This window comes from Martes martes (genome assembly GCF_963455335.1).
Source record: "Martes martes genome assembly, chromosome: 11".
NCBI lineage: Eukaryota > Metazoa > Chordata > Mammalia > Carnivora > Mustelidae > Martes > Martes martes.
The window spans coordinates 25,284,502-25,312,421 of record NC_137899.1 but is presented as its reverse complement, the minus strand read 5'-3'; the positions used below and the strand labels follow the sequence as shown (position 1 = coordinate 25,312,421).

Below are 27,920 nucleotides of genomic sequence, written 5' to 3'. Positions count from 1 at the left end.
AATTGATTTCCTTCCTGCTTACCGAGAAACAGAGTGCCTCTTTTACTAGTCTCATAAATAATTCCATTTCTCTATGTCAACTTTAATTGAACTTACCTCATGTTGTCAATCTCTTTCTTATTTCCTTGCAGGTGATGTCATTGTCTATATTAATGAAGTTTGTGTCCTTGGACATACTCATGCAGATGTAGTCAAACTTTTCCAGTCTGTTCCCATTGGTCAGAGTGTCAACCTGGTATTGTGTCGTGGCTACCCTTTGCCTTTTGATCCTGAAGATCCTGCTAACAGCATGGTGCCACCCCTTGCAATAATGGAGAGGCCACCTCCAGTGATGGTCAATGGAAGACATAACTATGAAACATACTTGGAATACATTTCTCGGACCTCACAGTCGGTTCCAGATATAACAGATCGGCCGCCTCATTCTTTGCACTCAATGCCAGCTGATGGTCAACTAGATGGCACGTATCCACCACCCGTCCATGACGACAATGTGTCTGTGGCTTCATCTGGGGCCACCCAAGCTGAACTTATGACCTTAACCATTGTGAAAGGTGCCCAGGGCTTTGGCTTCACTATTGCCGACAGTCCTACAGGACAGCGGGTGAAACAAATACTTGACATTCAGGGATGCCCTGGCCTGTGTGAAGGCGACCTCATTGTTGAGATCAACCAGCAGAATGTACAGAACCTGAGCCATACAGAAGTAGTGGATATACTTAAGGACTGTCCTGTTGGAAGTGAGACATCTTTGATTATCCACCGAGGAGGTAAGATAAACACTACTCGCTAATAAAATATGCACATAAAATAGTAAGACTATTACAGTACTATCATAAAAAAGGAATTTCCCCAGAGTTGAATGAAATCATACTTTAAAAAATGAAAGTCAAAGAATAGGAGAGAAAAACACGAGTCCAGAAGCAGTGGTTTGTTTGTTTTTTAATTTTGAGAATATATATTTTCTTCCTATTTTATATTAAACACAGTAAAAGTAGTGCTTTCTGTCTTACAAATGTATCTTCTTAGTATGAAATTGGAGGGTCAAGCCTAATCCGCAAATATATTTGGTTTATATTCCAAAAGTTCATTATATATCGCTTATAGAGATCCCAAACTGGTTTCCCATTGACTTAATCAAGAAATCTAGATTCTTCCAATCTAGTCAATGCTCTGTATTGTGCTTGGGATTCTGGTTGGCAAGTGGAAGCTGGCTCAACCCCTCCCAAGTTCAAAGGTAGTCTTGTAATCCCCATGAGGACCTTTGGGAACTGGTTGCCACAGAAAAATCTTTCCAGAGTCATGAATTGGGATGCTTAGGACACTTCTTCCACTAGGAAGGTTCTGCTCCAGCAATAATTTCTCGTGGTGCCTTCCATGACCTGGAAGGAAGTTATGGAACTCGGTTAGGGCTGAAGTTCTAAGCTGGGTGTTCTAGCTGAACCATCGAAGTCGGAGCAGTGAGGAGGGTGGGAGGAACTCTGAGTCCTGGGGGTTTCCTCCCTTCTACCTTCTGGGGGAGGAAATGGGGCTAAGTGGAAGTCCTCCTTCATTCCGCTGCTACTTTGCTCTTAACTGTCAGTGACACTAGGGAGAGAAATGAGGAGAGGGCCACAGACAGGAAGGATACTAGAAAAGAGTTTAAAGAAAAGGCTCGGGCTAAGTCCTGGTTTTCTGCTTCCCAGTTCTGGGACTTGGGACACTTCAAGTCCAGGAGCCTCAGAAGCCTTGTCTGTTATATTGGGATGATAATACTCCTTAACCTGATAGTCGTGTTATTCATATCGAATGGCCCACAGTAGGTGTTCATGAAACGTGTGCTGAGCACAAAGGAGCCCCAGAGCTCTAGCAAGGGTGGGGCACAGGTAGCAGCACTTTGAGGAACTCAGGCGTGAAGAACACACATGTGGCCAACATATGTGATTGTCCATTCAGAGCACTAAAAACAGCATGAAAACCCTGTCAGTTTAAAATGAAAGGAAAGCAGTCAGAGCTTGAAAGAAGCACCTTTTATGATTTATTTGGCCCTCACTGCAGGTGTTTCCACTTCAAGGAAATATTTACATTATTGATTCCTTGTATGAAAGTGGACGTCAAATACTAGGCATTTTTTGAGCAACACTGCACAAAGTATTATGTCCCTATATTAAAAAGGGAAATTATGATAGCAGAAGTCTTAAATTTGACCTTCTTAAGGCGTTGTTACAGAATAGCACTCGAATCTTTATAATTAAATATTGACAATGTATTTTAATTTCTCCCCTTGCTTGTGTAAGATTAAAACAAATATTCTTAATTAAAGCCATATCTTCGTAGCATGCAGCTGAAAAGCAAATCTTTGTAACAGATTCCTGATATTAAAAGGTATACTGAAAATCACTGTACAGTATAGCCATTCTGTGATTCATAGAAGCAAATTTGGATACATATCCTATATAATGACTTCTTTTTAAAGGCATGGCATAGCAGGAAAAAGTACTTTGAAATATATATATATATTGAAATATATATATATATTTCAATATATATATAATATATATATATTTCAATATATATATAAATGCCCACTATCCGATAGACCACCTATACTTGCTCTTTTTTTCCCTCTAGTTTTCCTACCTCTCCTTTAATCCTCCAGGATGTCACCTTTTATTTGCATTTTGCTTGTGTTTGGGGTTAGGAACTGGTTTTTATTTTGTGACTGGTGTAGCCCTGCAGAATGTAGTACCCTGTAATGCTTAAAGTACTTCTAGTCAAAAACCTCTCATGTTTCCCCAAATTCCCATCATTTGCACTCATCCTCTCTGAAATTATAAGGAACTAATACCATGTTTTTGTGATGAAATTTTTCACAATTATTTTGGCTATTCTACATTCTTTCCATTTTCACATAAATTTGGGGGTCATCTTTTGCTTTCTCTTATTATAGGCTATCATAAGTGCTCATAGCCTCATTCAGATACATACAGGACCTTCAAGAGTAGAGTCACATGCCTGGGTCCTTCTATGAGAATTGTGGTTCTTTGTTTTAATTATTTACGAGGATTTTTAGTTTTTAAAGCAATAATATACATGGTTTAATTTTTTTTAGACACTGTCTGAAGAGGTATCCAATGAAAAATGATTCTCTTTCCTGTCCCAGACTGTCAGTCCTTTTTTCAGAGGCAGACATGTTTTTTGAATATATACTTCCAGAAATGTTGTGGTCCTAAGGAGCACATGCATGAATATAGGTAGTATGTTTACTATAAATGATACGATATTATACACACAAATATCTAACTCTAAATATCTTGGTTATGAGGGTATATTTCATTTTTAACACCCACCACTGTGAAGTAATTTATATAACATAAAATTAACCCACTTAAATTATATACATTATTAAGTTTCACTAAAATGGTATTTTTTTGTGTAACAGTTACCGTAATCCTTAGAACATCCATCATCTCAAATTCTCTCAGCCCCAGAAAATCACTAAGATGCTCTCTGGATAGTTTTGCCTTTCTGTAAATTTTTTATAAATGGAATCATACAGGGGCACCTGGGTGGCATAGTAGGTTAGGTTAAATGCAGGGCTGTTGGCTTCTGCTCAGGTAGTGATCTCATCACGGTTGTGAGATCAAGCTCCATTGGGCTCCGTGCTCAACGCAGAGTCCACTTAAGAGTCTTCCTCTCCTCTGCCCTCCCGCTTGTGCTTCTCTCTCTCTCTCGGAAATAAGTAAATAAATCTTTAACTCAATCAATCAGTCTATCAATGGAATCAAACAGTATATAGTCTTTTACCTAACATAATGCTCCCGTGATTCTCCCATGCTGAAGCATGTGTGAGCAGTGTGTTTCTTTTTGTCACTGAGTAGTAGTATTCCATTGTATGGATCTACCGCTTTTTAAAATCCATTCACAAATGGATGGACATTAGAGTCGTTTGCAGGTTTTGACATTCATAAATAATGTTGCTGTGAACACTTAGCTATAAGTGTTTGTATGTGCATATGTTTTTGTTTTTCTTGACGAGATACCTAGGAGTGATACTGCCAACTTATGTGACAAATATATATTTAAATTGTTAAGAAATTGCCCCAATGTTTTCCAAAGTAACTATACCATTTTACATTCCCCACTAGTAATGTATGAGGTATCCAGTTTCTGCCCATTGTTGCCCTAGTTGGTAGAGTCTTTTTAATTACAGTCATTCCAGTGTCTGTATAATGATAACTTTTTTGTAATTTTAATTTACATTTCTCAATTTTTTGTGTGTTTACCACATTCTCGTGTGTTTATTAGCATTCATATATCTTCTTTGATAGCATGACTGCTCAATATTTTGCCCATCTGAATATTTATTGGGCTCTTTATCTTCTTATTATGTTGTTAAAGTTTTTTATGTGCTCTGATTGCATGTCTTTCCTAAGATCTATGGTTTGCAGATATTTTCTCCCAGTCTGTGGCTTGACTTTTCATTTTCTTAATGGTTTCTTTTGAAGCATGGAAGTTTTTAATTTTAATGAAGTCCAATTTATCAGTGTTTTCTCATGTGGATTATTACTTTGGTATTATAGCTATGAACTCTCTGCCTGACCCGAGGTCACAAACTTTTTCCTCCTTTCTTTTAGAAGTTGTATAATTTCAGCTCCTGCATTTAGATCTCTAAACCATTTTAACGTCACATTGGTGGATAGTGTGAGGGGAGAGTCTAATGCATTTTGTTGGATATGGGCATTTAATTGTTTTGGAACTATTTGTTGGAAAAAAAAAACTGTCCTTTCCTCTTGGATTGCCTTGTGGCACTTTAATATTTTATTAAACTAGCGTGAATGTGAGCATTTATTTCTAGACTGTATTCTGTTCTATTGATCTGTATGTTTGTCCTTCTGATAATGCTGTACTTTATAGATTCCTTTAGCTTTTATAGTAAGTCTTGAAAGTGTGACTTCTCTAACTTTTTTCTCCTTTTTCACAATTATCTTGGCTATTCTAGATTCTTTCCAGTTTCATATAAATTTGGGGATCATTCTTCTTATTTTATTTGTTTTAAGTAAAAGGGCTGTGGAGATTATGGTGTTGCTCCAAAATATGCAGAACAATTTGTGAAGAATTGCCAAGCTAACACTGAATCTCTCAATACATAAATATGGTATATCTCTCATTTATTTGAATCTCCTTCAATTTCTTCCAGCAATGGTTTGTAGTTTTCAATGCTCAGATCTTATACTTCTTCTGTCAAACTTATTCCTAGCTATTTTATGATTTTTGACATTATTGGTATCAGAATTATTTTCTTAATGTCATTTTCAGATTGTCATTTGCGAATACATAGAAATACATTTGATTTTGGGGGGGGGATCTTGTACATTGCAACCCTGTTATGCTCACTTACTTCTGGAGGTTTTTTTTATAAATTTCATAAGATTGCTTACACAGATTATTATGTTGTCTGACGGTACAGTTTTATTTCCTCCCTTCCAGTTTATATGCCTTTGATTCTTTTATCTTGCCTTATAACACTAGCTAGACCTCCACTATGATGTTTCATGGAAGTGATTATGAGCAGACATCCTCGTCTCCTTGTCAGTTTGGGGGGAAAGCATTAATCTTTCACCACTAAGTATTAATTTAGGTACAGGTTTTTTATGTGCCCTTCATCAGGTTGAGAGAGTTCAGGTGTATGTTTAGTTCACTGAGAATTTTAATAATCAACTTATTTTGGCTTTGAACAAAAGTTTGTTGGCTTTTTTTTTTTCCTGAAACTATTGGGTTTATTTTTTCCTGATCATGTGGGGTTTGTTGTTGTTTTTTTTTTTTTTAACCTTTTATTACCACAGTGTTGCAAAGCCTGGAAGACTCAGTCTGCCTTTGGCTCAACTCATGTTTACAGGGTCCTGGGATGAGTCCCACATCGGGCTTCCGGCTCAGCAGGGAGCCTGTTTCTTCCTCTGCCTGCTGCTCCCCACCTGCTTGTGCTCTCTTTCTCTCTCTTTCTGACAAATAAATAAAATCTTTTAAAAAGTACACTGTTATCCATTACATAATTTAATTTTTTTTTTACTCCCTCTGCTGCTGTGCTCCAACTGCTTGTGCTCTCCCTCTCACTCTTTCCAACAAATAAATAAAATCTTCAAAAAAATACAATGTTATACATTACATAATTTTAAAAAATTTTTTACGGGAGGAGGGGCATAAGGAGAGGGAGAGAGAGAGAATCTTCAAGCAGACTCTACGCTGATTGTGGAGCCCACCGGTGGCTCAATCTCATAACCCTGAGATCTAGTCTGAGCCAAAATCAAGAGTTGATGCCCAACTGGCTGAGCCACTGAGGTGCCCCTACATGATTTTTAGATGTTGAACTAATTTTTGCATTCTGATATAACCCCATTTGTGTATAATCCTTTTTGTATGTTGCAGACTTTCGTTTGCTTATATTTTATTAAGAATTTCTGAACCTACTCGGGAAGAGATTTTTCTTTAGTTTTCTTGTCACATGGTGTCATTGTCTGGCTTTTGTGTCAGGATAATCCTGGCCTCATCACGTGAGTTGCAAGTGTTCTTCTCTTTTTTCTGAAAGAGGTTGTGCGGGGCCGATATTAATTCTCCCATAAAGTTTCGATAGAATTTACCAGTGAAGCCATCTGGGCCGGGTTTTTATTTGTAGAAAGACTTTTGTTTACTAATTAAACTTATTTTCTTGATTTAGGCCTATTCCAATTTTCCAATCTTCTTCAATCAGTTTTTGGTAAATTATTTACTTTCAGGAATTTTTTCAGTTCATCTAAGTTGTCAAATTTGCATAAAGTTTTTTTACAAAATTTCATAAAATTGCTTCCTGAGCACCAGCTTTGAGATTCATTGTTTTTCTGTTTTCTATTTCAGTGTGTTCCGCTTGGATCTATTTGCTTGATGATTGATTTACTTTGCCTTGCTGTCTTCAAGCTTAGATGAATGAGTCTAGTCCTCTCTTTCTAATAAAAACATTAAAGCTATAAATTTCACTATAAGCACTTCTTTAGCTTAATTTCATAAATTTTGATATACTGTTTTCTTTTTCATCCAGTTCAAGGTAATTCTTTTTATTTCCCTTATAATATCTTTTTTGATGCATAGGTAACTTGGAAATGTGTTATTTAGGAGCGCCTGGGTGGCTCAGTGGGTTAAAGCCTCTGCCTTCAGCTCAGATCATGATCCCGGGGTCCCGGGATGGAGCCCTGCATCAGACTCTCTGCTTTCTCCTCTCTCTCTGCCTGCCTCTCTGCCTACTTGTGATCTCTGTCTGTCAAATAAATAAATAAAATCTTTAAAAAAATAAAAAATAAATTAAAAAATTTTAAAAATGTGTTATTTTTCAAACATTTAGGATTTCCCAATTCTTTTCTGTGAATTTCTAATAATTTTTCCTCGGAGAAAAATATGTTTTGTATTATTTCAGTCCTTTTCATTGTGTTGAGACTTCTTTCATGGCCTAGTTCCTTTTTTTAACGTAAAAATTTATCTTAGAGCAGTAAAATATATCTCCTTATTTTCAGTAGCGTATTTAATTGGATACCCACTAATGGATATTTTGGTTAATTTTAGTCTTTTTCTGTTATTAAAAAAAAGTCATGTCAATCTACAGTGTAGATTTATTCTTTCTTTCAACAAATATTTCTTGAGTGTCTCATATGTATTGGGCACCTTTTTAGCACTGGAGATAAAGCAAAAAACAAAACCAACCACATTCTTTTACTCGTTTTGTTTTGTTTTGTTTTGTTTTGTTTTTCTGAAGGAAAGACAATGAAAGGAGGAGGAAGACAAATGAAAAATAAATGCCACATAAATATGCTTTCTGTTTACTTACTGCGTATCTCCTATCCCCTTAGAGTTTTATTCCCAATTATTAATTTTATAACCAGTTACTTTACTAAGTTACCTTAATTGTTTCTCAAATATCTTTCAGTTCATTTTGTGGAATTTGGAAGTGTACAATCACACGACCTACAAATAAGAATCACTTTGCCTTCTCCTTTTCTATTTGCATACCTCTGATTTGTCTTATTTAATACATTTGACTATTACTTCGTGAATACTGTTAATTAATAGTGGAAATTGTGGAAATTCCTGTCTTATTCCTGGCTTAAATCAGGCTGTCTCATTTTACACAGTTAACACAATGCTGGCTTTTTATATGAGATGAATATTTACCATGTTAAAGAAATACCCCCCATTCCCATTTCATTAAGAATCTTTTATCAAAAATGGATAGTGAATTTCATCAAAAACCAGGAAAAAAAAGGCAATTACAGAGATGATCAGTATTCTCCCCTTTGATTTAACACTGTGATCAATTGAATGAAGAGATTTATTAGTATCGAACTATCCTTTCATTCCTTGAGTAACTATATAATCTTACAATGTTCTCCTAGTTTCTATTTCTTTGTATATAACTTTGCACCAACATCCCTATATGAGATTGTTCTGAAGTTTTCTTTTTTTACTTTTGTTTTGTTTTGGCTTGTTTTTTACTGTTAAGGTTTGCTATCAGAGTGATGCCGGTGTCATAAAAGCAATCAATAACAATATTTCTGTCTCTGCTCTAAAATAATTTAAGTAACATTGAATTTATCTATTTTTTGAAGATATAATGCACCTTTGAAATGATCAGGTCTCAGTGGGTTGACTTTTCTGTTTGGTCTAGCTTGGTGAAGGAGAGTAATACCTTTTACAACTTTCTCAAATTCTTCCATAGTAATTAATCTTAGAGTTTCTATCTTGGCTGGACTCAGTTTTTATCATTTATATTACCCTATAAAATTGTCTCTTTTATTCATTTTTAAAAATGTGTTTAAATAGAATTGAATTGGGTATTTTCTAATTTTGTCTTCGTTGTCCACATTACCTAAGAGTATTTCTATTATTCTCATTTCTTATTGGTGTTATTTTTTTTATGAGTTTGGCTAACACTTTTTCTATATTAATGACTCAAGAAACATATAGTTTATTTATAAATAATTTGTTGGCTGAGACACAACATAGTAGGTATAAGGACTCATTATAATTTCTCCCTAAGGAGGGTGTTATTTGATGTCTGGAATAAAGCAACTCCAGAGTGATTACTGTAATCAATCCTTGTCATGTATTGCCGTCTTATTTATATGAAAATGCACAAAGTCCCCTACTTAATTTGTGAACCTCCCATAAACTGCAGCTAATCCGTATTTGAAAAATTTCCTTTCTCCCTCTGGAAAACATGATCCTAAAGATTTTCCCTAGATCACAATATTCTCTTCATATCCTGACAACGTAATAATTAATGAATATCAGCAATGTACATCTTCTCTTTCTCCTACATTCGAGCAGAGTTCCGAGTATTTGAGAGACAGCATACACTATATCAGAGCTGTGTTTGAGGGCAAAGCATAAAAATTAGGAACCCAGAGAATTGTGTCTATGTAGAGAATTCTTCCTTTAAATTTTTGAAAAAACATATTATCAGACGAAAACATTCTATCACAAGTTTTAATTTGCACAGAGAAAATATTAAAGCAAAACTGTAAGAAGAATTGATATTTTTAATGTTGCTAACATTTTTTCCTTTTTTTGTTTGAAATAGTTTTTTCTCTGATTTATTTATTTTTTGCTTATTTTTTTATTATGCTATGTTAGTCATCATACAATACTTCATTAGTTTTTGATATAGTGTTCCATGATTCATTGTTTGCATATAACTATGGAAGGAGCCAGGATGCATTTGAACAGACAAATGGATAAAGAAGTTGTGGTCCATATATGCAGTGAAATATTACTCAGCTAACATTTTTTCTAATTTTTTTTGTTTGTTTACGAAGTTTCAAATTCATATAAAGTTAGGAGTGTAGTATGCAGAGCACCATATACCATTTACCCACATTGCTGGTAACATTTTGCCCCATTTGCTTAGTAGTGTGTGTGAGAGAGAGAGTGTGTGTGTGTGTGTGTGTGTGTGTGTGTTTCTGGACCACTGAAGACCAAGTTGTGTAAGTCATACTCTTTCATACCAAATACTTTAATATTTATTTCACATCACTACTTCTTTGGAGAAATGTATAAGCAGCTAATTAGTTAAGGTTATAAAAGATACTTTAAGGAAACACTTAAAATTTTAAAACTACCACCACCACCACAACAAAGACTTGAGAAATTACTAAAAGAGCATCAGTATTCACCAGTAATAAGGATCAGATATAGGACTCTTTTTGGAAGAGTAAAAGCATGAGTTATTTGAAAAGTGCTATCCAGAGAGATAAAGCAAAAATCAAAGTGGATATCCCATAATCAATATCATGTAATCCAACTTTCCACGTGATGTCAGCAGAAAAGAGCATATATGACACAGCAAACCAGGTAATAAATCCACACCATGAGGTGAGAACAACCTTGGCATCCTAGCTGCTGTATTAATAAATATGTCCTGAATTTCCAAATAAAAAATCTGTTTCTCATTCACATGATTTCCAATGCATGTTTTCCTGGATAGCAGATTTCCTGGGCAACTCTACTCCACACAGTGGTGCAGGGAACTAGGCTTCTTCTCTCTGTGGATCTCTATGCCCTAAGGCCTTGAAGTCCCCCACTGGGTCCTCTCTAACCAGCCGGTGTACATCACTTCCTCCCGTATTTCATTGACCAGAACCGAGCTCATTAACCACAAAAAAACTAGGAAATATGGTATCCCTGTATGCCCAGAAATAAGGGAATGGTTTGCGGTCATGCATGCTGTAGCCGTTCTGCTTTTGATATTTCTTATATGCTGTCTGCACCTTGACCTGCATATCAGGGCCATATAACTACCAATTATGTGAAACAAATGAAATATTTTTTGTAACATGATATTGTAGTATGATTCGTTGTAGGCTTTTGAGGTACACTCAAGCCAGTGGTGTATGTTTTTTAAATTCACAAGTTCTTTTCACATTTTCTTTCTCAACCCAACTTTCATGGATAAAGAAACTTAGACTCAAGTTTCAGTAATTGGCCCAAGTTCAATGCATGTGTATGTAGGCAGGGGGATGGACAATTTATGTTCTCAAATATAAGAAGTGTGGATAATTATCAGTGAAAAGGATGGAAAATGTCATGGCTCTCATGAGATGTACACCATATAGGGAAATTGTTGCACAGATGATCCATAGGGTAAGAGAGACAGGATGCTAGGAATACTTGCAGAGTTGTTATATTAGAAATAGCAGAAATAGAACTCAAATATCTATCTTCTGACTATAATATTAGAATTCCCCAAATGTTATGAAAAAGTTTTGATGGGTTTTGCTTGGATATGTAGGGTTTAGTCACCCATGTGTTTATTCACTTCATAAGTATTTGTTGAGGACCTGCTATGTGCTGAGCACCGGTTTATGTGCTGGAAATATGTCAGTAGTCAAAACAAAGTTCCCGCCGCAAGAAACTCAGGGGAAAATTAGTAATCAACAAAGAAATACGTGTTAAGTAAGTATTTGTGAAATAAACAAAGAAATACATGTTAGAGCTAAGAATGAAGAAAAACTAAGAAACAGGGTAAAGGAAAGGAGCATGATGAGCAAGAGAGACCATTCTCTTTTAGAAAGAGTAATCAAGGAAAGTCATCTGTGAGGTGATTCCCAGGGAAGAGCTTTTCAAGCAGGGGGAAGGCCCCGAGGCAGGACTGTGCCTGATCCAGACCAGCAACCAGAAGGAAGCTCGTGGGGCTGACACAGCAGGGAGGAGATGGAATGCAGATGAGGTCAGAGAGATTGTCTGCGCTATAGGGAGGCCGATTAGGTAAAGTCTTGTGTGGCTGTGGGCCATGGAAAGGACTTTAGATTTTACTTTCAGGTGAAATGGGAAGACTTTGGAGTTTTTGAGCAGAGGAGTGAGAAGATACGACATTTGAAAAGTCTCACTGTGGCTGCTGTGTGAAAATATACTGTGGGTGGCCTCAGTCAGTTAAGCGTCTGTCCTCGGCTCAGGTCATGATCTGGGGGTCCAGGGATCAAGTCCCACATCAGGCTCCCTCCTCAGCAGAGAGTCTGCTTCTCCCTCCCGCTCTGCGGTTGTCAAATAAATAAAATCTTTAAAGAAAAGAAACTGTAGGTAGACAAGGATGGAAACAGGTGACAAGAATCGGCTTTCACGGCAACCCAAGAGAGAGATGAAGAGAGATTGACGAAGGTAGGAGTGGAGGTGGTTAAAACATGGATTCGGAATATATTTCAAAGGAAAAGTAGCAAATTCTGATTTGCTGATGAATGGAATGTGAGATATAGGAGAAGGACAGGAATCAAAGACTGTAAAATTTTGACCTAAGCAGCTGGAAGAACCGAGTTGCATTTTCCGTGATATGATGAATATGATGGGTGGAAATGCTTATGGAGCATTGTGGAGAGATCAGAAGTCCAGCTGGGGACGTGCTGAGCTTGAGATACATGTTGGCTCTCCAAGTGGTAATGACTGGTGTGGACGGCACTTGAAGCAGGAGACTGGACGAGAACATTTGGGGAGTGAGCACAAATCAAGCAGAGAAGCATTCTGAGGACTGAGGCCCTCCTAAGCTTCAACTTTGGGCATCAAAAAGAGGAAAGGGTGAGCAGTAAAAGACTAAGAAAACATGACTTTGAAGAAGGAGGAGAAATAAGAGGGGACTACTGGGAGCCTTCTGGAGGAAAATGTTTCAAGGTGGAAGGCGTGAACAATTATGTCAAGTGCTGAGTCAGATAAGGCTGAGAATTTAACATTGCACTTAACAATAGGATCAAATATCTTGAGTTACTAATTGAAAAAACACTCATTTTTAAAATTTAGTTAATGAATTGGGAAGGAATTGCCATCGGTGTTTTTGTCACTTGGAAACAGAACTTCTTTCGTATTTGAACCTGTAGAGTACATTTGTTTTCATGTACTGTGATTTTATACATAACCCGAGGAAGAAAGTACACTTTCTCCTTTCTTAATTATACTAGATTATCTTATTTCTGCCAACCAACTCGTATCAGGTCGGCTTATCACCAAAAGAACCAACATTCCTATTTGTTCTCATGTTTAAGTTATGAAATGTGTCTTGTGGTAGGTTCCTAAAAGAGGAGCTATTATACTTAATATTTTAGACCTCATCTGAGGGCTTTTAGGGGGAGGAGAGGAAGCCATCCATTATATCCAAGAGATTCTTGAAGACAAGTGACATCTTCAGTTCTTTCTCATAAAGTTCAAGTACCATAAAAATAAAAATCTTAGAACTGTAGACTCTCTTTAACCCAGAAGATCCCCCACGCCACACCAACCCACACCACACACATCAGTTAAAGAGTAGGGTTAATGTATCAGGTTATTTTTCTAAGTTAAAGCTATATCTGTTAGCCAGTTCTAAATATAAGTGGAAGGGTAGACAGAAGTCTCTTTTAATGTAAATCCAATCTGCATGTGACAAGATATAACTGTTAATTATTGATTCCATATTTACTTTATTTACCCTGTTCACTGATTTGAGGACACTTCAGTGCAAAACGAAAAAGGGTATGTTAAGGTTTATGCTGCCATGGTCCTCAGTATAAATGTAAATAATTGCTCTAGCGGAGACATCCAGAAATGCCAATTAAAAGAAACTATTAGTTCTTTAAATGCTAGCCAATTTCCCTCAAAAGCAAGGACTGTGTTCTGTGTCTTGTTATTTTTTCCTCAGAATTTGGCACGGACACTTGTTAAATTATTTTATTATGTTATAACACTAGGGAGAGAAGGATAGTCACAAAACAAAAATCAGGAAGACACACATGTGAGTCACATAATGCCACTGAGTGTACGAAAATGGACAAAACTATTTTTCGTACTGATTTTTTTCTGTCTGGGCTTTTAAAGTAACCTTGGCATCCCTCCTTTCTCTTTGGTCATGTACCAAATTTTGCCTAACTTGTCTCTCTCTTTCTCTATTCATTTCACAAATGTCCCAGGCGCTGTTCTAAATACAGGGATGTCCAGTGAACAAAACAAATCCTTGTTGTTACAGAGCTTACCTCAAATGAAATGGGTAATAACAGATTGATCCTGTAAATTATCTGTCAAATGTGCCAGTTATTTGACTATAAAACCTGCCATAGAGTGTCTTCACTCAGAAAAAGCAAACAGGCTTACTGGCATGAGATAATGAATGACTCATTTAACTAGAACCAGCATACCGGATTTCTAGTATAATATGGGCTCCTAATTCACATGGCTAGTTTGAGTGTGTCACTTAGGTTTTCTGGCCACCAGCTTCCCATGGGCAAAATGAAAATTATTATAATGTTCATCCCTCTCAAAGACTATACAGTTCTCAGTGTTCCTGAATCATGGGCTTATTTGCATTCATTACATTATATACATTCATTAGTTGGGGATCCCAGGAGAAAGGAGTTATAAAGAATAGTTTGCTTTTCATATATTAACCTGTAAACATATATCCTACTCCCTTCTAATCCACAGTGGTAATTTCCTTGAGCTCACAGCCCGGAAGTTTACTAACCTGATACAAAATTTGACAGTAGCAAAATCAAGAGCTTTCAGAGGGAAGAAGGAAAAAAGCAGTGATGATTATTAGCCAACAGTTGTGAAGGTACAGGAAGATGATCAAATTTATTAGTATACATTCAGTCCATTCATGCAAATTGTTTTTTATGTGGGGGGAGAGAATCTTAGTGTCTTTTCACTGAGACTTTTCAAAAAAGTTATCAACTCCAATCTAAAAATGACCAGTATACAGTAAATTTACCTAGTAAGTTTCAAATTCCCCTGGTTCTATAAATCTTAAAATTTTAGTAGTCCCCCCCCCAAAACAAAGCCAAACCACATTCCTCACTATCTGCCACTATGATGTAATAAATTGTACTTAGGAATTATGCCAGTCATATAAGAAATGTGCCTCCAACCTGCTAGTTGTTTATGCATAGAAGCAGACAGTTAAGTGGGCTGAGTACAGTTAAAGTTATGTGCAAGAGAATTTCAGATAGTAAACTTAAAAAATCTTGCCACAAAGACTAATGAATCACAGGACTTACATGTAGGCTCTTACTTGTAGAATAAATGAATAAAATCACCTACAGCATTATCCTGCTATAAAATACAAAGTCATGTTCATTTTTTCATATTGCAGAATATGAAACTGTAGACTTATAATGAATATAAATTCTACCAAAAGTGCAAATGAAAATAATTGTAGTTATTATACCATATTAATGAAAGTTACGCTAATTGCCTTAAAATTTAAAGAAAATGTATTGTTTTGCCTCTCTTCCTAATTAACGTTATTTCACAATGTGTGGTACATTTATGGGGAATTTTGTAATGCATTGGATAAATCAGTTTTACATTTCCAGGAGAGTGTGTTTTAATGAGCGCTGTAATGTGTTTCAGTTCAGAAACAGTTTTATGTTACAAAGCATCTTCTGCTGGTAGATTGGAAAAAAGTCGCACCAAAGTGACCCTTCCACTTAAAATTTGGAATAAAATTTAGTGAGGGAAGCATAGATAAATCCATTTCAGTTAAATGGCTCTAAATTTGAGATGAGTATTACATCCTGGCTATGGTTTTTTTTTTTTTCCTATGTTAAAAAAACTACCTAAACCACATATGCCAGCATTCAAAAATGAGTTTGGGAGCCTGCTAAATCCCACATAGAAGACCTTGCCATTAGATGTCTAAGTCCCAGTCCCTATATAAAAATAAATGGAAATGAAACAAAAACATTATAACACTAAATACATTCGTTAGATCCACATTAGGTGAAGCTAACTTAATACCCATCATCTCAAGTTCTTATAGAAAAGTTTCTCTACCGCAGGCCTTAGAAACGAGCTTGTAGGGGCTCCTGGGGGGCTCAGTCAGTTAAGCGTCTGCCTTTGGCTCAAGTGGTGATCCTGGGGTCCTGAGATGGAGCCCAAGCCCTGCGTGGGGATCCCTGCTCAGCAGGAAGTCTGCTTCTCCCTCTCCCTCTGCTCCAAATTTGGAGTGCTCTCCAAATAAATAAGTAAATAAGTAAATAAATAAAACTTAAAAAAAAAAAAAAGAAAAGAAAAAGCTTTTATAGGCCCATCCTTTCTTCTTTCCCTCTGGATTCACAGAGAGACTTGGTGGGTCCTCTTTTCAGACATTAATTTTACCTTGCTTTGGAAGGAAGCCACTCCTGTCCATGCAGGGAACTGCTTCATCGATGTTCTCTTGATCGTGGGTGCTGTTATAACTTCCTTTTTCCTTTGGGCATCTTCCCCTTAGCCTATAAGCCTCCTGACTTCATCCCATGCATTAAGAACGTTTTCTTGATTCTGCACTACCTTCCAGTCCTGCCCTTTCACTTTTCTTTCATTCTCAGATAACTTTCTTGGAACATTATCCATGTATGTGCCTATATATATCCCACTTTATTCCATAATTTATTTAAAACCATTATTCTTGGCAGAATAGGCTTTACTTAACATCTGTGCTTTTTTTTTTTTTTGCTTTTTTTTTTTTTAATTGGCATCTCTCAACCTACTGCTATCTTGTTCCTTTCCCCGTCATGCCATGGAAAATGCTGTCTCTGATGTTAGCAATGACTTTCTGTTTGTCAAAAATACTTCTCATCTCATCCACAATGTCTCTTCCCTTGGTTTCCAGGCATCCATCTCTTCTAGTGGTCTTTTAGTTCCCTGTTTCTTCTCAGACTCCTTTAATGAATCCCATTTCTTTGTCCATTTTCAAAAACTGAAATATCCCAGATGCGGTTGCTTGTAACTCTTGGTTTATGACTGTAGCGTCACCACCACTACCATGGTCACCCACATGATCTTATCAACTTTTATGGTTTTATTTCTCCTCTTAATACCCTTGTCCTTTCCCATGGAGAAACAAAACCAACTTTTTATCTTACAACCCAATCCTTCATCAACAGTCCATACCAGCTTCTTCAACTTAATGTTGCATTTTTCATTCTACAAGTATTTGTTGAGCATCTACTATGTTTCGGACACCATTTGAAGTTCTACAATGCAACGGTGAACAAAACAGATTAAAAAACCTGACCTTGTGGAACTTATATTCTCCTAGCAACCTACAAGTGTTGTGTTATACTTCATTGCCATAGCAAATTATTTATTTCTACTTGAAAAAAATCACTTCTCTTTCATGATTTTTGGCAAACTCTTATTCACCCTTGAGAATTCAGGTCAGATGTTACTTCTTTCAGGAAGATTCTCCCAACATTCTGTATTTCTCCAAGAAGCCTTGTACATACCCTTTGTCATTTCTTCAGACCAAGATTTTCTGTTAAGTCATAACAATGGAATTGCCATTGTCTCCTTTGGAATTTATCAGGAGAAGCCCCCAAAGGTACACTGTACCTTCCAGACTGAAAGATCCCTGGCTTTAATAAATTATACATGGACTGCTATCTCACCAAGTGGCCAGTGGGTCTCTAACTGTTAAGAGTCCACACAATGACTTTCTGGTGTGGCTGAGAGGACAAACAGATTTGCTCATATGCATTGGGGAAAGTTAACAGATTGAATATGCCATTCTGATGTGTTAAAACTATGCTATTAGTCTAACTATAGTGAAGTTATAAAAATGGATACAAATCCAGCAACATAATCACACTCTTCTTTTAACTTCTATTTGTCCATAAGCTAAGGATCATTCTTTTAACAAGATGCAAGACCACATTACTTAGACTTCTATACCTTTTAGCATTTAACAAGTAGTTTTAAAGCTATTTGCTCTTATCAGAAGAGTTATTAAATTCATTAGTTTGCTTGCCAGTTTTGTTTTGTTTTGTTTTTGGAGCTACATAATTTCCAACAATCTACTTTAAAAATACATGATCTTTTCCCCTCCTTTTCTCCTCTGTGGATTTTCTCTTCTAGCAATGGTTCCTAACTGAAATGCATCTCATTCTATCCCCCTTCCCCACTCCAGGGTTGTATAGGAATATTTTCAGGTTATATTCTGAAAAAAAAAAAAAGAAAGAAAGAAAAGAAGAAAACCTCACGATCAGGGTTTGAAATACAACTCTTTTAAAATGTTACGTATAAAAACTGCATTGCAGGCTCCACGGAGGCTTATCAGTCAACGGCTGGACCACCACCTGTGGTTCTCAACATAATCCAAATGACAGGCTTTCCTCTAGGGACCCTTGGAAGTTTTGCTCTGTTTTCTGCAGAAGGGAAAAGATCGAATAAGGGAAAGGAGACCGTGATGCCTTCAGGGGACAGGAAGGAGGATTTATGTCATCATAAATCAGTGAACGTGAAAAAGGCTATTTGAAGACAGTTGCCAGTACCATACAGTGGAAGAAGTCACCATATTTGTCTAGTAAACCTTTAGGATATATGAACGTGTTACTGTGCTTGTCTGATGGAATGAAATATCAGGAATCTGTTTCTTAGTTTCAATTTTAACTTCAAGAATGCATGACTTTAATTTCTATTTGTTATTAAGGCCATTTTTCTTTATCAGTTGTCATAATGAAGGGGTTCTTACTCGCATCTAGTGCTAATGCTGAAACATCCCGCTTGGAGGGACAGACACACATGTCCAAAAACATCCCATCCAAAAATCCAAGTAGTATTCAGCAGTATTCACGTATTGTATTCAGATTAAAGTCAGCTTTATACTTTAACATTTAAAGTACAGTTGGTCTTAGTTTTTTTTTTTCTTTTTTAATATTTAAAATACAGTTGGTCTGTGGAATGGTTGATCCTGGCCTCATGACAGAATCTCTTAATTTAATAGAAGCAATTTATGCCAAATTAGCTTCTCCTAAGGCTCCAAAGAAAGCTTCCTTCAACAAAGATCTCTAAACTATAGGAGTTTATGAAAATTTTCATCTTTTATAAAAATAATGACCCTTGGAAGGCGTGTGTTTTAACATATTGAAAACCTGCCCAGGGAAGACACAAAAACAAGGCAAACAAGAAGACTTTTGAGACAGCCAGGCACATAGAAGGAAGGTCATGCTTCTGGGATTTTCACAGAAAACTGTAGATGCCCAGAATCTGAGCTGGCATCAGGAGAAGAAAACATGCCAGTTACTCTGCTTTCTCTTTTTTTCCTCAGTAGAATGCATCACCCAAGATGCCCTTGAAAGTATCAATACTTTTTGATATTTTTGCATGAGAGCCTAGAATTTAAATTGATTCCTTCAGAAATTTGGGGAATGACTGATTATGAACAGTAATCAGAGTGACAGATGGAAATGTAAACCTTAATTCACATATGAAATGTAAGTTATTTATAAATTGCATATTTACTAAAAAGTACTAGCAAAAGAAAGTTTTTAAAAACTTATTTTCACCTCTTGTAAAATTCTTAAACAACATAAATTCTCACAGAGAAATAAAACCTTGTTCCCACCAGAAGTGATCAGAAATTGTGCTTATAACTCCTGCCCTTTGAAAAATATTATATTATGCTATAAAGCTAGCTTTATATACCACACACAGTTGGATTTTAAATTGTCATTGTTATATCATAAAAGTAGCATTATACTTCAACTCCACAATATCTGACAGTACTTTAATTCAAAACAGCACTTCAGGGGCACCCAGATGGCTGCCAATTATACATCCAAATCTTGATTTCTGCTCAAGTCATGATCTTAGGGTCATTAGATCGAGCCCTGCATCAGGCTTCATGCTCATTGGGGAGTCTGCTTGCGATTCTCTCTCTCCCTCTGCCCTCTACCTCCCTCTCTAAAATAAATAAATCTTTTAAAAAAAAAAACAGCACTATTAAGTTTTGGGGAAAACTCATCTGCTCTAGGTCATCAGGCATGGCCAAATTAGTCCTACTGTTATTTCCCTGAGACATACTTGAAGGTGTTCTTTAACTTGGGAAATTAATAAGGACCAAAAAAAAGTATTGAATCAAACATAGTATTGACTCAAATACATGCAGTATACCAGCAGTTAATTTAAGCACACTTATTACAGCCGTGTTCAATTAAGTGGGTTTTTCTTTGGATCACCAATCCCTGTTTACGAGGTTGGTGGATCCCTTGGCCCGGAATGGTTCAGGGGCCCAGGGTGTCCCCTGAATCTCTTTCTGGAATCTGAACTTTCATCTGATGCCCTTGTCCACTTCTGCCAGAACCCAGGTTCCCTCTCTAATGAAGTCGGTGGTGGTCCCTGTTGATGTCCCCCTCTTTAGGTGGAGGTCTTGCAAGATAGGTTTACTCATAACAGGCCTGCTCTGTCACTGTCTCTTCCTATGAGGCACTCAGCTCCCTGATTCCCAAACAAGCATTACCATCAAAGGAGAAACTATTGTATCTCTTCTTAGCAGGGTGAGCCACAACTGTCTACTGCAGGCTCCGTGTCCTAATAGGATAATAGGGGTGCCTCGTCCTGACGTAGCATAAGGCCACACCAGAATGCTGGCCTCTTTGCCATGAGGCCCAACCTATTTGCCAGAGTCTACCCAGCACCCAATCTCTGGTTTCTTCTCGAGCTAGAGTGAAAGAAAACCTTCCAAAGCCTTGTTTCTTTCCAATGTGATGGTGTAGGGCAGCCAGTAGAATTGTCAGGAGCAGAGGCCCTGAGCTCAGACTTATGACCTGACTTGGCCTGTGGGATCTTAGACACGTTCCTTAGGATCTAGAAAACTCGGCTTCCTCACCTGTAAAATGTAAAACTACCATGTAAACCATTTATCACAGTGCCTGACACAGAGGAGGTGCTCAATAAATCTTGGCTAGTGTTAGACATGAGAGTCAAGCCCTCATTTGTCCCCTATTCTTCCTTAAGACTCAGGGAATGAATTGCAAAATTTACATGGTGGTGGTTTGTGGATGAGAAACTACCAGACCCGTTCTACTCAGGTGGGTCACATCCCAGCCTCCATTGATTCACATTGGCCAAAGGGCCCCCGGGAGTACAGCATTCCAAATGACTCTTCTTCGTAGCAGATGCTTTTTTATAATTCAGTGTTTTAGGTAAATGAGTTTATGCAGAGTCTTTCGAAATGCATTATATCTGCCCTTCAGAAGTGTTTGCTCATAATGAAATAAATCATTGCTTCTGAATTTGCCATGGATCACAAAGGACTCAACTCCAGAGGCAAAAACATAAAGATGGTTTTCCTGTTGCATTTTTTTTTTTTTGTATTGCCGGCATTATATTTAACAAGGAAGGTGAGTTTCTTTCCTTCCCGAAAAATATGTTTCTATTTTTATAAGTTTAAGTTAAATAAAGACTTCCCACATCTACTGATATTCCAAATAACATGTATGTTAAATGCAAACACTCAGAATTTCCAGGTTTTAAATCTTTTGCTTCTAAAAACGTTTCTAACATGCTGATTAAAAGCATGGACTCCCTGTTGTTGATGTTCTTCCAGCAGGCTGTAGCCTTGCAAAATAGCTTCCTAAGGAGCTTGCTTTGTTATCGTCCCATCTTGTTCAAACCTTGCTTACTGGCTCCCTAATACTAACTCACAAAGTTAAAGGATCACTGGCATTCTAGAGGTAGTGACTCAGAGCTGTGTTAGTATCCTGAATGTGCTCAGAAATTCTGTTTCACTCTGTTCCAGATTTATATTCTTTGTAACTCCCAATCCTAGGTGATTCTGATGCAGATGGTCTAGAGGCCACAACTTTAGGAACAATAATCTAGGACAGGGGTCAGCAAACTACGACCCACCGTCTGCTTTTGTAGGCCTCTTGAGCTAAGAACAGGTTTTGAATTTTTTTCTGCCTCATTGAGATGTAATTGATGTATACCATTGTGTAAGTTTAAGATGCACAATGTTGTGATTTTATGGATGTATATATTGCAAAGTGATTACTGCATTAAGGTTAGGTAACATACAATTTTTGCATTTTTAAATGTTTAAAAATATCAAATGAAGAGTTCTATTTCTTGACACATGAAAATTACATGAAATTCAGATTTCATTGTCCATAAGAGTTTATTGGAACATAGTCACAGTCATTTGTTTCTGTACTGTCTACGGCCACTTTCATGTTACAGTGGCTGAGTTGAGTCATTGCAACAAAAACCACATAGTCTCCAAAGTGTGAAATATTTACTCTCTGGCCCTTTACCAACAATGGGGGTATCCACAATGACTGATGATGCTCCTTAAGGATTTTTTAAAAGTACCTGAGTCAGAAGTTGAGCAGTGCTCCTGAGGCATTCTTTCCCTGGGTGATGGGGGAGAAGGGAAAGTGCCACATGAGAGGCAAGGGGAAGACTGGCCCCACTTTCCCCACGACATGAGAGAGAATATTCTATCTGCCTGTGAAGAGTACATCATTTCATTAAGCAGATGGAATTAATGCACATGAACAACCAAGAAATAATAGAAGAGAGAATATACTTATTTAAAATATAAATTCCATGATACAAATAAAAGTGAGAAGAGTCTCGGAGGGGAGACCCAAGATGGACAAAGGTTTAAGGCTTAAAGGGTGGAGAATGGGAAAGAGGATTTCCCAGCTTGTACAGAGTTGTGAGCCGTGGGAGCTTAGAGATGAGAACACCTAGGACTAGTTCAAGGGATTCCTTGGAGAGCAATCCAACTCCAGTGAATGTGCATGCTGAGAAGCAATTGGAGATAATGTTGGGTCAATGAAATAGAGCCAGATCCTGTAGGGTCTGGTTAGGATTAAGAAGAGTTAAAATTTGTTAAGATTTGTTCTGATGGGGAGTTAGGAACAAATGTAGATGCTTCATAAGGGAATTCTATGATGAACATGTGTTAGGAAAATGACTCTGGCAACAGTGTGGAATTAGATTCAGAAAAAGGGGGGAAAGTAGCTAAGAAGTCTATTTTTATTTTTAAATGAATATTCAGAGAGTTATACTTTTATAGCCCTTTTTACACCAACTGTACAAGAAAAGATTAGGAACACCAAAATTATGCAGAGAGGTGGAAGCCTTAAATAGACTTATGCCCTAAACTTTTCTTAAAGATCTTTTTTAAGTCTCTCTTTTCAATAATACTATACCACAAAAATCTCCATAATCAAACTAAAGTATGATTTTAAACAGGCTTTTCCAGGCCCTTCAATTATTGGCGTTTGCATCTTCTTATTTATATCTTATTTACAGAAGACTCCGTTCTGTGGTCTCACTGCCTTATATAAATATCCAGTGAAATTCCTGTTCTGATGAAAGTATCATCCTGACTGTACATTTAGCTAACAGGTTTTTTTTCCCCCTTGAGAAGACATTTGTGTGTTCATAAACCTCACAGAGGAAGACACAGACACACATACGCATACACCCACACACGCACACACACACACATACACACACACTCCTACGAACTTTTTTTTTTTAATTGTTTCACCTAGCAGAAAAAGGTAGTTTCCTCTACAGTTTAGAATGGCAGCTATTCAAAGGCAGACTGCAGTATTACACAGTAGTTTAAGAGAAGAACTGCAATTTCAGCGTTCGGAGGCATTCATGTAGGTAGAGGCAATTGCCCAAATTTGACTTCGGCCAGAAAATCCTATTTAACTAGAAAAAGTCTCATTTGCTGCCAATAGCAGCAGATCACTAATTTGTGTGGATATGAAGTCCTAACTCCAAGCTGGTTTAGGGCTCAGGTATAAGGTTTCAGTAAGGACAGCAATGCCTTTTATTTTGTCTATAACCGATTACTTTGCCATTATATCAGAGTCTCCATGAGACTTTCTTGCTGCCCCTCTCTCTTTTTCTATACATGTTGATACTTTCCCTAGGTGTTCTCTGACATACAGTTAAATTGACAAATGCCTGGGGCTCAGGCAGGACCTCGCACTGGGCAACAGTTGGGAGCACCGTTCCATACAATCTGTCTCTGACCTGTGGGTGTAGCTTGGACTTCAGTCCATGGACCCGTATCGTTTAGAAACTGATGTCACCAGTGCTCAAAAAAGAGAGAAGATATTGAGAGTGAGCACTTAAAAAATCCTATAGCAAACTACTTTGAGAAATTTTATGTCTGTTGAATCAAATAATTGTTTTAAATTGGGTTTTATTTAAATTTTGTAGTTATTAGTTTTCTTTCTTTTTTTTTTTTTTTTAATTTATTTGTCAGAGAGAGTGAGCACAGGCAGACAGAGAGGCAGGCAGAGGCAGAGGGAGAAGCAGGCTCCCCTGCTGAGCAAGGAGCCCGATGTGGAACTCTATCCCAGGAGCCTGGGATCATGACCTGAGCCGAAGGCAGCCGCTTAACCAACTGAGCCACCCAGCCGTCCCAGTTATTAGTTTTCTAAAGCATCTCTAGCATTCTAAAACATCGGCTCTTAATGGATTAGAGATTAAAAAAAAAAAAAAAAAGACCAGTCTTATGCCAAAGATAATTTGAGAAGCACTGTCAGGGCTTAGACTATCTATCTTATGAACATAACCCCTGGAAATTGTGCAGTGCGGCCGGCCATAGGCACAAAGACCTGCCATTGGACACTCAAAGGACTAAAAGACAAGTTTTAATTTACTTAGCAGTATCTTAATCATGTGGAGGGAAGAAGACTAGGAAGAAATGAAGCCCTTGCCCAGAACGCTTCATAGATAGGAGCATACAGGAAGAAACTGGGCTCTCTCTGGCCAGCTCTTGTCAAACATGGATTTGATTTTGAAGCAGTCTTACCCCAGGCAATCTTCAGGCTACTTTGCTTTTGGAATTGTGTCCTAAAGTAGCTTTGCTTCTAAAACTCTGGAGTGGAGAAAGCTGAACATTGAAGCCAAACACATCGTAAATGCTCAAAAATATTTTTTAATGGCACAGCTATTATAAATTAAATAGGGAGAGGGCCTTCACCAGATGGCCATCTAGGTTGTTTCTATCAATGGTAACAAATAGAAGCATGGTGTTCTTAGCAATGGACTGACAGGCAAGCCTGCTTGTGTAGATAAATAAAAACTTGAAATCTCAAATGGCAAGATTTCATATTTTTGATGGCTGAGTCATATTCCTTTGTGTGTGTGTATGTTACACTTGGGGGCACTGTTACACACACATGCACACACACACACAGAGCACATCTTCTCTATCCATTCATCTGTCAATGGATGTTTGGGCTCCATAGTTTGGCTCTTGTGGACACTGCTTCTATATGTTAACTACATTGAATTTGAATACAAATATTTTTTAAAAATTTTTAATAATATTTTAAATTAAAATGTCAAAAATATCATTTTAATTAAAAAGAAAAAAGTGTACAAGAAAACACAAAATGCTAAAAGAGAAATACAAGATAATAAAAAAAATCTAACAACAAAAAGCAAACCTTGAAATCTCAGAAAATAAGCAGATTAGAATTCAACATGAAAGGTTAGCACAGCCTGACAACTGGCCTTTCGGTGTGTAGTCGGCACCAGGTGGTGAAGTAGTAGTGAAATATCCCAAAAATGGACTCCAAGAAAGCAGTGCTCAGAAGTGCAGGCTGGTAGGTAATTTGCTTTGGGTATTTACTGGCCTGGGCCAGTTGAGCTGCTTCTGAGTGCATTGAAGTGGACAGTGAGAAGGAGGAGGGGAGGAACCGGTCCTAGAGGGGGCTATCAGGCTGGGGCCACGAGAACACAATGGCATGACTGGCAGCCACGGGAACATGAACCTTAGTGACGGGCCAAGAGGTAGTAAATTTCCAGAGTCTCACACTCACCAAGAGGCTTTTCCTCTTTGGAATTGAGACTCTTGAAAGAAGGCAAAGGAGGAAAACTGTCTATTTTTTACTGATACACTTCTTACCCCAAAAAACATGTTCGATGAAATGAAGCCCAAAAAGAGCATTTTATGACTCATTCTATAAAATGTAAATGGTTATGAAGAATAACAAATGGAGATCTTTCTTTCTGGTTGACACAACCTAATAACTCACCTCAGGAGTCATCTATGGGTTAAAAAAAAAAAAACCCAAACAAACAAAAACAAAATACCTTTCCTTTTAACTATTCTGAGGACAGAATACTTTCTTTTGTTCCTACGTAAACCACACTGTTCATTGCTCCTGTACCCCAACCGCCAAGCATAAACATACCAACTGAGCAAACTTCCATTCCACGATGAAATCCATGTACTCGTCAGGAACTGAGAATGAGGAAGTATTAGCGTAACACTTGCCTTTGACTCAAGCAGTCTCCGGCTTTCCATGATTTTAATCCAAGGGATACTAAATGTACGGGAAAGCAATTGCTTCTCCACGTCAAACGTACTGAGTCTTTGTAAGCTTAAAAGATGTGAGAGCAATTTGGTTTTAAAATAGTGTTCTAAGTGTCTGGAAAAAGCAGGGACTCTGATAAAAATAGATTTAATAGTAATGATGAATATAGAGGTGATATTTTATACTCACCCAGTCCCTTTCCAGTTATGGATTCAAAAATGCACAAGTTCTGTGCAAGGTAGCTACTGGATTTTATACCAAAAATTTCTCTGTTCTCAACATTATGCCAAAAAAAGGGGGGGGGCATATAAAATACCGGCCATAAATCATAAGAGAGACTAGTAGTACTAACACTAAATGGTCTTGGTGAAATAAGTTATCTCATGGGGTCTTTATCAACATTTTGATGGTGATCTTTGATTACTTAGCATATTTATTAGTATCATTTTTCAATTAGTGGTTAATACTTCTTTCAGTATTTAATAGTGTATTTTCTGATAATGTATTTTTTAAAACCTTCATTAATATTTCTTTAAAGTATCAGAACTTTTGCAAGTTTTTATTCTCTTGGGGAGCCTGGGTGTCTTAGTTAAGTGTCCGCCTTTAGTTTAGGTCATGATCCCAGGGTCTTGGGATCAAGCCCCACGTCAGGCTCCTTGCTCAGTGGGGAGTCTGTTTCTCCCTCTCCCTCTCCCACAGCTTGTGCATGCTCTCTCTCACTCACTCTCTCTCTCTCTCTCTCTCAAATAAATAAATTAAAGCTTAAAAAAAAAAAGGATAGAAAGTTATTCTCCTCTCTCCATTGGACCATTAGATTGCAGTGCCACCACTTAAGACTTCCCTCTTTATAAGTACAGAAAACAATTACAATTACAGAAAACAATTCCAATTTCCAGAAATCTCAAAGCTGACTCTTAAAAAAAAAAAAAAGAAAAAGAAAAAACCCCACATCTCTGAATGGTTCTCCAGACTTAGAGGTCAAGTATGTGAGAGTGCTATTTTTTTTTTTTTTAATTCAGTGTAAAAGGCTCTTGAAAGTGGAGAGCATTTGACCAAAGGTGAAAGAACAAATGGTCTAGGGAACAGGGTGAGAGTAGAGCATGCATGTTTTTCTAATCTTCTTAAAAGAAGAATGAGGTAATGCAACAAAATACAGGCTTAGGAGTCACAAGTCTTAAAAGATGAAAGCCCCCACCACCCCCCCAGAGACTGCTGTGGGCCAGGCAGAGAAGGGAGAGGGCCTTCTGATTCACCTCCTTGGCTGTCCAGGCAGTAATTAGGTGATTTATGATCTGCAGAAATATGGACATTTGTGTTGTTCAGGGTATTTGCCCGTGATCTTGTTTCACAGGGTAGGCTTTTTTCCTTCTGGTTATTTTCTGATTATTTCTTCAACCCTGAGTAAGCTTGATGGGTTGAGGTTGGGTTTGATTTTTGCTTTTCATAAGCACTTTTCAATTAATGTTAATTGTCTGAATTTTTTTTTAAAGTTTGAGGAATATCCAAGTTTTGAGTATCAATTCCCACTTTATCCAAAGAGATCTTCTTTTCTTTCTTTTCATATGTTAGTTCAGTAAGTGCCCACAACAAAAGAAGCCTCATGTATTAGGAAGTAGAGAATGGCAAGACTCCACATTACACTACTGTTGGATTTCTTCTAACAATCAAACAAAGATATAGCATCGCAGTGTCATATCGGCCATTTTCAACCTCTCATTGTGTTTGTAGACAATAAAATAAAGAGTGATTAAGAGTACTGGGTTGAGGGGTGCCTGGGTCTGCGTTCTGCTCAGGTCGTGATCCCAGGGTCCTGGGATTGAGACCCACATCCAGCTCCTGCTCAGC

At 37.3% G+C, this 27,920-nt stretch overlaps 1 protein-coding gene across 3 annotated transcripts in view; it reads left to right on the top strand.

Moving 5' to 3' along the window:
* The window catches only part of MAGI2 (membrane associated guanylate kinase, WW and PDZ domain containing 2), a gene marked incomplete at its 3' end in the record, with an annotated part of 1,345,444 nt that overhangs the window by 1,096,727 nt on the left and 220,797 nt on the right, over positions 1–27,920 (top strand). For all 3 annotated transcript variants that reach the window (XM_080818052.1, XM_080818051.1, XM_080818053.1), the window contains exon 10: positions 132–770. In XM_080818052.1, the coding sequence (XP_080674178.1) occupies positions 132–770 (639 nt within the window). The remainder of the gene's footprint in view (positions 1–131; positions 771–27,920) is intronic.